This window comes from Globicephala melas, chromosome 2 (assembly GCF_963455315.2).
Source record: "Globicephala melas chromosome 2, mGloMel1.2, whole genome shotgun sequence".
NCBI lineage: Eukaryota > Metazoa > Chordata > Mammalia > Artiodactyla > Delphinidae > Globicephala > Globicephala melas.
This window is the reverse complement of record NC_083315.2, coordinates 89,071,329-89,080,889: the sequence shown is the minus strand read 5'-3', so window position 1 is coordinate 89,080,889 and position 9,561 is coordinate 89,071,329. Positions and strand designations below refer to the sequence as shown.

Sequence of the window (9,561 nt, the reverse complement as noted above, 5' to 3'; positions counted from 1 at the left end):
AAAGCAGGGCTCTAAGTTTAAGGTCATTACTAGGCATGGGCTACACTCCCCCTGGCCCCCCTCCGCCCCGGGGCGTGCCACCTGGCTTGCAGCATCTTACTTGCCCCACCAGGGATGGAACCCGGGCCCCCAGCAGTGGAGTCACGGAGCCCTAACTACTGGACCGCCAGGGAATTCCCAAGGGCTACACATTTTAATTTTAATTTGTGGGCCATGATATATTCCTATAAGATTTCTTTCCTTTTTCTCCTGCTTGTATCTTAGAAAAAACAATTTATCTTTAATTAACAAATTGAGGCTTTTCTTAGAACCTTCTGACAAAAGAAGCTTTAGAGATTCTGCAGAAGGAGCATTAAAAGGCTTCTTTGATTCTATTCAATACAAACCACGGAAAGTGTTGAATTTTCTCTGAAGTAATCCACAAACGTCTCCAGCTACAGCTCGAGTTACACAGTAAGAACCCTTGTCAGTGACTGGGTGAGAAGTTATATTTATGATCTGCCTTATATAAAACAAATCTTTGCAAATAATAATTACTATTTATTGAATGCCTACTACAGGCAAGGCAGACTGCTACATGCTTTGCATACATTCTAACATTTTTTCCAACTCCCTGCCGAGCCAGGTTTGTCCCCATTTTACAGATATATAAACTGAGAGTCATGAAGGTTAAGTAGTTTCCTCGAAGTCAATCAGCTAATAAAGTATGTCAGGGGTCGGCTCTGAACTCACGTCAGTTTGAATGCAAAGCCCATGACTAGAATGCTCAACATCACTAATCATTAGAGAAATGCAAATCAAAACTACAATGAGATATCATCTCACACCAGTCAGAATGGCCATCATCAAAAAATCTAGAAACAATAAATGCTGGAGAGGGTGTGGAGAAAAGGGAACCCTCTTACACTGTTGGTGGGAATGTAAATTGATACAGCCACTGTGGAGAACAGTATGGAGGTTCCTTAAAAAGCTACAAATAGAACCACCATATGACCCAGCAATCCCACTACTGGGCATATACCCTGAGAAAACCATAATTCAAAAAGAGTCATGTACCAAAATGTTCATTGCAGCTCTATTTACAATAGCCCAGAGATGGAAACAACCTAAGAGTCCATCATCAGATGAATGGATAAAGAAGATGTGGCACATATATACAATGGAGTATTACTCAGCCATAAAAAGAGACGAAATTGAGCTATTTGTAATGAGGTGGATAGACCTAGAGTCTGTCATACAGAGTGAAGTAAGTCAGAAAGAGAGAGACAAATACCGTATGCTAACACATATATATGGAATTTAAGAAAAAAATAATGTCATGAAAAACCTAGGGGTGAAACAGGAATAAAGACACAGACTTACTAGAGAATGGACTTGAGGCTATGGGGAGGGGGAAGGGTAAACGGTGACAAAGCAATAAAGAGGCATGGACATGTATACACTGCCAAACGTGAGGTAGATAGCTGGTGGGAGGCAGCCGCATGGCACAGGGAGATCAGCTCGGTGCTGTGTGACCGCCTGGAGGGGTGGGATGGGGAGGGTGGGAGGGAGGGTGACGCAAGCGGGAGGAGATATGGGAACATGTGTATATATGTAACTGATTCATTTTGTTGTGAAGCTGAAACTAACATACCATTGTAAAGCAATTATGCTCCAATAAAGATGTTTAAAAAAAAAAAAAAAAAGCCCATGACTAGAAATAAAATGGGGCTGAAACAGAGCTGGGTCTGGCCGTTTAGAAAACATTAAGATGTTTTCGTTTTTAATGCTAACTCATAGCTTAAACTTCAAACAATTTTAAAATAATTGTTTTAAAATAACTATTTTTAGATAACTGAGCTTGCACTCTTGACTTAATCGCAGTTGCTAAGAGCAGGGTGCAGAAAGAACAGTGCTGCCTGATTGCCAGACAGACCGGGCTTCTGATTATATCTCCGCCGCTTACTGGCTATGTGCCTAGAGCATCTCTGAGCCTAAATAACATACCTTGCAAAAATGTCGAGAAGATTCCAGTACAGTGCCTGACACACAGATACTGATTTAATTATTATTCCCGTGGTTCTGCAGCCGCCTTCATGCTCCGTGAAAGGCTAGGCTGCTAACTTAGGGGCGAGTTCCTTCAGGGTCGTCTCAGAGATCTTCTCCTGGAAACCTCTCCGGTTGATTCTTTTTGTTTCTTCTCTCTCATCTCCTGATTTTTTTTTTAATGGAAAAAATCAGGACAACAAGGAATTATTCTGAAAGGAAATTTACAACTTAAATTATCTCCGTAAGTGCGCCACATCACATTTTTGGAGCTTTTAATGTGACTTGGATTAATTCTAGTTTACCTGCCTGCACCAAGGAGCCTCCCATGGGACCCCCGGATCTGGGGCTCCTTTTCCGGACCTCCTTTTAGACGGGCTGTTTTTCACCTGTTCTTGGCCATCCAAGTGCCCCTAGTTCTCAGTTCCACCCCCTTGCAGACCCGCCAACGCCCAGCCTGGGCTCGCTCCGAGCGGCGGGTAAGAACCGCGGCAGGCGGCAGGGAGCGCTAGCGTCCTGCTGCGCGGAATTTGAAGGCCCGGCATCCCGCAGGGGGCGCCCGGTTGCCGGGCGCCCGGCATGGAAAGCGAGTCAAGCCCCGCACGCCCCCTGCGCGGCCCGCGTGACCAGAACGCGCCGGCCGGCCTTCCGGAGAGGGTGGGGTTGGTATATAATGCGCGGAGGTCGAGGTCGGTGTTCGGTTCTGGGCATTAGCATCGTCCGCTCGCGGCGCCCCGCCAGGTCTCCCAGGTGAGCTGCCCTCGGGCGGAGGCTCTGGTGAGCCGTCTTGAGGCTGGCTTTGGGATACATTGGCCGGTTTGGAGCCCACCAGGCTTCGTCCTAGTAGCTGAGTTTTGATCAATATCTTGGATTTTTTTTTCTTCTAGATTTGGCATTCTACACTGAAGTCATCATGAGCTTTTTCCAAGTCCTGATGAAAAGGAAGGAAGTAAGGTTTTATTTATTTGTTTATTTATGGCTGCGTTGGGTCTTCGTTACTAAGGGTGGGCTTTCTCTAGTTGCGGTGAGCGGGGGCTGCTCTTCGTTGCGGTGCACGGGCTTCTCAGTGCGGTGGCTTTTCTTGCGGAGCATGGGCTCTAGGCGCGCGGGCTTTAGTAGCTGTGGCGCAGGGGCGTAGTTGCTCTGCGGCATGTGGGATCTTCCGGACCAGGGCTTGAACCCGTGTCCCCTGTATTGGCAGGCGGACACTTAACCACTGCACCACCAGGGAAGTCCAAAAGAAGCAAGTAAATTTTTAAAGCAACTGAAAATCTGACTAAAAATATTAACTTTTAAAGATGTTGAAGAAAGTATAAAATGATATAGAGCTATTCTGTTATATTTCAAGTGTTTCACATTGAAACGTCCGAATATTTTGTTCTCTGTTAGCTTATTCCTTTGGCGTTTTTCACGACCATGGCAGCGACTGGAGCTTTGTCTTTTGCTCTGTATTCCCTTCGAAAACCCGATGTGATGTAAGTAGGCATTCATCATTTATAAAAACGTTTTTAGCCGTGTTAGGTTGACCTTCAGTTTATGAAATGCATAGTATCAGATTCCTGGTTTTCCCCCCAGGATAAGAATGTCGAATTGTGAACTTGGTTAGAGTCAGGGCCAGAAAGCATCCAGGTATCAGAAGACTATCAAATGATGATTAGAGATAAAATAGGTTTACTAATATAAGTTCCTTGTATCTAAATACCCTTTCAGCCACTGGCCCTCCTCCTCTTCTCCTGCAGCAAAATAAAGCTTGTTGGTTTTTTTTTTTTTAACTTAAGTTTTGAAATTTAAAGTTCTTAGACGGTCTTTTGGGATATACATCATCAATCTTAATCATTTTAATAACATTTTAAAATGTCAGTTCATTAGAAAGGTCTTTCCTAACGTGGTAGAGTTTATAGATTCAGCTGTCTACGATGAATCTAATCTTAGCCCTGGATATAAGGTAAAATACCATGTGTCCTGGAATATGAGGAAGAGAAAAACCTGACTCTGATACTGACCGGGTGCAGGGCTCCGTAGAGCCGTAATGCTAGGCTGTGGCAGTTCATCACCTACCGGTTTCAAGCCCAGCCCTTCTGCCTCTTCCAGAAGCTGGGGTAAGAGCATATTTGCTTGCTCTTAGCCTGGCACTTCCACCCTAATTGCTCTTCAGCTTATGAGAACATTCTCCAGTCTAGGCCAGTAAAGGGAATACAGACCTCCTACTCTGCAGAGGAATTGATCCTTGATGTTTGAGCCAAACTGTGAAGCTTTTTAAAGGAATGTTCCATCAATTTCAATTAACTCAATGCCTAAGTATGCACTCTGAGTCTGTCCCTAGCATATATATAAACCCAATATCAGACTTAGTTTAAATGCACTTACTTTAATGTTTAATCAGCTTTCTTTTATTTTTAGCATTGATCGAAAAAGAAATCCAGAACCTTGGGAAACTGTGGATCCTACTGCACCTAGAAAGGTATTGCTGCATTAAAACGTGATTTATACTTAGCCGAAACCTTAGCACATTTGTCAGCAAAATAGATGTAATACCTTTTAACCCTTAGCGTGCCATTTAACGTGTAGTGCAAAGGGAGTGCTGTAGGGTTATGGAGATTTAGTTCAAATCTTTGCTCCATTAGTCACAGGTGATTTTAGATAATTTGGCCTCTCTGAGGCTCTCAGAATCTATAAAATGGGCACAATAATAGGGCTCTTCCTCAGAGTTTAGAGGATTAAAGTAGATAAAATAGAGCCCTTTAGCACAGTGCCTGGCCCATAGTCAGCACTCAAATATTAACTTTTATCATTATTGTGACACATCATCTCCTTTTTTAATTTAATTTTTTTTTAATATTGGAGTATAGTTGAGTTACAATGTTGTGTTAGTTTCAGGGGTACAGCAAAGTGAATCAGTTATACATATACATATATCCATTCTTTTTCAGGTTTTTTTCCCAAATAGGTTATTACAGCATATTGAGTAGAGTTACCTGTGCTTACTAGTTATCTTGTCCACAGCTCTGTGCCTTTTCCTTTATTGTATAACTTGGATCATTTGTACTTTTGTTGAGTAATTACAGTGAGGAAATTTTAAGAGCCTACTATGTGCCTAGCTCTGTGCTGGGAGCATCATACCTCCACTCAGACGTAGCAGACACACTTTTTGAGCTTCTAGTTCACATAAAACCATAGGAAATTTAAAAATCTAGAACCTCTTAAGTGAAAGTAGGGTAAATGGATATGACCTTTCTCTCTGATCCTGTAACACTCAGGAACCCAAAGGCTCTTTAGAGGGATAGAGGGGTAGAACCAGCCCATATTACTGTTTTAGAGATGGGAAGAGGTGATTCGTTGACTACAAACGTTATGGTGATGCTTTTTACAAAGGGAGCTGTGTACAAATCCCAGAAGGGGGCCTGAGGATGGACAGATCCTAACAAAACATTTTTATTCTTTTTTTAAAGCTTATAACAATCAACCAAGAATGGAAGCCTATTGAAGAGTTGCAGCAGGTCCGAAAGGCAACCAGGTGACCAGTCTTCGCCATTTTCTTCCAAAGAGTACTCTATGAATCTAGTGGAAACACTTCTGCACAAACTAGATTATGGATACCAGTGTGCGGAAATGCTTCTGCTACATTTTTAGGGCTTGCCTACGTTTTCAGACTCTGGATAAAGAATTATAAAGGTAGCGCAACAATAACCACGTAGTCCCCAAATAAGATTCTATGTTTATTTTCTTGTTGTAAATTTGTTTTGCGTATTGAAATTTTTGTGTTTATGATGCCTGAATGTTCTCCTTAAAATGTATAAAGATCTGTTAAATTTGATTGTCTCCAATAAAATACCACTTGTGCGAGATTTCTTAAAGTTCAGGTACATACTTAAATAGAGGAGAAAGTCTTTTTATGGGAGATAAACACATTCTGAAGCATGGACCTTCATCTTTTTAAATAACACCCAGTGCAAATTTCTGTATAAACTTTTTTTCCAAGTTCACTCATTCATCAGAAATCTATTGAGTAACTACTGTTATCCAGGCACTGTTCTTGTGCAGCTGAGATAAAGCAATGAACAAAACCAAATGTTGGAGGGAGAGGAATAAAAGATGGTCAGTACAGTGCGGAAAATGAAGACAAGATGGGGTATGAGACTTGCATGGGGATTGGTCTTGGAGGAAGTACTGGGATTCTGGCAGTGATGGGAATGTGGGGCATGCGAGAGTAGCCCTCCAGATGCCAAGGCTAACAGTGGTGCTCCTGTGAGGCTTGGGGAGGGGAGGATGGAGAGCACCCCACAGAGTCTGGGGCTCCTCTTCACTGTGGCCAATGGTCCCTTGGAGATCAAAGGTATGATCAAATGCAGCATACCCCTCGGCTCCCCCTTGACTGTTCTTGAAAGTGGGACCACATAGAAAATAGCTTTTCATTAACTTTAAAAAAAAATTGAGATACAATTCACAGAACATAGTATTCATCCATTTAAAGTGCACAGTTCGGTGGTTTTTAGTATATTCACAAAGTTTTACAACCATCTCTACCATCTAATTCCAGAACATTTTTATCACCCCAAAACAACACTGTACCCATTAGCAGTCATTCCCCCATTTCTGACCCCTCTGCCCCCAGCCTAGGGAAACACCAATAAAGTTTATCTCTGTAGATTTGCCTATTCTGGGCATTTCAGATAAATGGAATCACACATTATGTGGCCTTGGTGCCTGGCTCTAACTTAGTATAATGTTATCATGATTCGTCCGTGTTGTAACACCTATCAGTATTACGTTCCTCTTTATGACTAATTTTCCATTGTATGGATATGCCATATTTTGTTTATCCATCAGTTGACAGACATTTGGATTGTTTCTACCATTTGGCTGTTATGAATAATGCTGCTGTGGACAGCCATGTATAAGTTTTTGTATAGCCATATCTTTTCAATTCTCTTGGGTGTATACCTGGGTTCATTAACTCTTTTAAATAAATATCATAAATCCCTTTTTCTTAATTTCCATCTGAACATAATAGAAATTTAAGAGTAGGGCTAAATTCTAATCACCTTCACGGCAATAAGAATTAACTAGATCTTTCTAGAGACTTGGCAGTTCTGAAGGGATTAAAGCATGACTACTTCTGCAACTTCTATTTTCCTTATCACCTCAAATTTTCCCAGGTGAAAATCTCCAATTATTGATTTCAAGGAATTACATGTACCAGTTAGGAAGTACAATTTTATTTGCTTAAGCTTCTAAAGGGCAATGTGGTACCATATAGTCAAATAAAAATGAACAACCTTGTGATGCTTGGCCAATTAGGAGAGCAAATTGTAGTGTTTGGGAGGGAACTGTGCCTTTCAACTTTGAAACACAAACCTGATTGAAATACAGTGGCTTTATGGGGTGAACAAGGCAGTGGAAGGTACCATGCAGCAGGTTTGGGAGGGAGAAAGGCCAACAGCAATACTGAAACTTAAATTTCAAAAGATTTATTGATTTTATTTTTGATAGTATTCTTAACATTTTCCACACGTTTTATTTTGAAATTTTCAAATATTCAGAGAAGTTGAAAAACTAGCACAAAAAATACTCACACTTTTTATCACTTAATATTTTGCCACATTTGCTGTATCTCTCTGTATACTATGCTCTTTTAAAATGAACTCTGAAAATAAGTTACAGACATCATAAAGCTATTCATGCCTAAGAGAAAGGACATTCTAGCTGTTATACCATTATCATTCCTAAGAAGATTACCATTAATTCAATACTATCACCTAACATATAATCCATTTCCATTTCCTCTGACTGTAATGTCCTTTATAACTGTAGTTTTAAGTCCAGAGTCCAATCCAAGTTTCACTTGTTGCATTTGGTTGTTAGGCTATTGTACTGAGTACTTGATGGATATGTGGTCATGGAAGTGACTCCCAAGGAGCTTGTATAGAACTCTCTCTGCAGAGTTTGATCTGGATAAGATTCTCTTGCAAGTGGACTTTGAAGTTTTAAAATTTGAGACATATTAAAGACATTTTCAAGTAATTTAAATATTTAAGAAGTTGTACAATTGTTAAGCGTTCACTATGTGGTAGGTGGTGTGCTGGCCTCAAGGATCTGACATAGGAAAGGTAGATACATCTGTGAACAAATCCAAGCAATACAGTGACAATAAGGCAAGGATAGAAACAAGCACATGGTACAAAGGAAGGTTCCGAAGAAGATGGGTCCCTGAAAGCCTAGTTTCTTTAAAAACCATTAATTAGGGTAAGATAGGGAGGGTGGGAGGGAGGCACGAGAGGGAGGGGATATGGGGATATATGTATATGTATAGCTCGTTCCCTTTGTTATAAAGCAGAAACTAACACACCATTGTAAAGCAATTATACTCCAATAAAGATGTTAAAAAAACAGCCAATAATTAGAAGTCAGAAAGGCAATTGAAGTAGAGGCGTGTATTTACCTAGCCATAGAGAGCTAAGACAGCATCTCTTCAGAAACTTGGAGCAATTTAGTACATGAAATTTAATATTGGAGTGTAGAGTGGGATAGGTGAAATGCTTAGGGCCTTTTATGCTATCATTCTGCAGGCACAAAGGAGTAGGATTTTAAGATGGGGAAGGAGATAATACAGTTTGTGGTTTTTTTTTTAACATTTTAACAACTTCCATTGTTGGTTTCAGTTTGCAATTAAACCAAAGCCCAGAGTCCTTCAGTTTTATGTCCTTGAGCCTTAAGCAAACACCTATAATTCTCTCATATAAAAAGAGGATGTGAAGTAAGCTTTCTGAATAAAAAAGTTAAAGTCACATACCATATCACTAAAGACGAGTGGGGTCTGATTAAATACTCATTCATCATCATTTTCAATTTTCTTGGGGAAAGTCTCACACATTTTAGTTGAGACTTTGTCAGAGAATGAAACTACAGGCTCCGAAATCAGACCACTTTGCCACTTTACTACCCATGTTGCTTTGTACCTCAGATTCCTGGTCTATGAAATTGGGTTAATCTGTTACTTGCTTGGGTTAGTTGTGAAGATTTTGTGAGAGAATAAAAGTTTCTGACATGGTGTTTAACATGCACTAGTTGTTCAATAAGTATTCCCTTTTTGCTTTTTAAAAAATGATTATCACTATAAAAGAGAAAGCTCTTTGCACAGTGAACACCCAAGTGTGCTTTATAATTCCCTTGGCTTTGACTCTGTGCTAGAGCAATGTCTGTTCTTTTCCTCCGCATTGAAAGGAGTATTCAGAAAGTCAGCCCATTATATTAATTGTGTTTAAGGGTATGAATGATCTAGCATATCCCTTCATAAATTTGCTTTGTCATGAAATATATTTGCATCTAACTGGAAAAAAATAAGAGAAAGCTCTTAATGTGTATAAAATTATATTCTTCCATGAGTGAGAACATTGCCTGTTTGAGAGTCACACACGCCTACTTCTGGTAACTGGTCTACCTTTGGTTCATAGTGCCCCAGTTATAAACCTTTGCCAGAGCATGACCACACCTGAAGATAAACACATCTCACCTTTACTCTCACCTACTCAGACACCG

The 9,561-nt window shown here is 40.5% G+C and overlaps 1 protein-coding gene and 1 non-coding gene across 2 annotated transcripts; both read left to right on the top strand.

The window, feature by feature from the left end:
- Positions 1-2,625: 2,625 nt before the first annotated feature.
- On the top strand, positions 2,626-5,868 carry C2H15orf48 (chromosome 2 C15orf48 homolog). The gene is made up of 5 exons (XM_030842760.3): positions 2,626-2,775; positions 2,913-2,974; positions 3,415-3,500; positions 4,426-4,486; positions 5,475-5,868. Exons 2-5 carry the CDS (start codon positions 2,939-2,941, stop codon positions 5,541-5,543), a joined length of 252 nt encoding a protein of 83 aa, XP_030698620.1. The 5' UTR covers positions 2,626-2,775; positions 2,913-2,938; the 3' UTR covers positions 5,544-5,868.
- A 3,287-nt stretch (positions 5,869-9,155) lies between these two features.
- Positions 9,156-9,271, top strand: LOC115845198 (small nucleolar RNA SNORA22). Its single transcript, XR_004036359.1, has one exon. It is a non-coding gene; the product is annotated as a small nucleolar RNA SNORA22 (small nucleolar RNA).
- Positions 9,272-9,561: the final 290 nt, after the last annotated feature.

Coding starts and splice junctions, on each gene's coding strand:
- C2H15orf48 (XM_030842760.3), top strand. CDS start 2,939: ATGAGCTTTTTCCAAGTCCTGATGAAAAGGAAGGAA. Junction 2,975..3,414: donor TCCTGATGAAAAGGAAGGAA/GTAAGGTTTTAT, acceptor GTTCTCTGTTAG/CTTATTCCTTTGGCGTTTTT. Junction 3,501..4,425: donor CTTCGAAAACCCGATGTGAT/GTAAGTAGGCAT, acceptor TTTTATTTTTAG/CATTGATCGAAAAAGAAATC.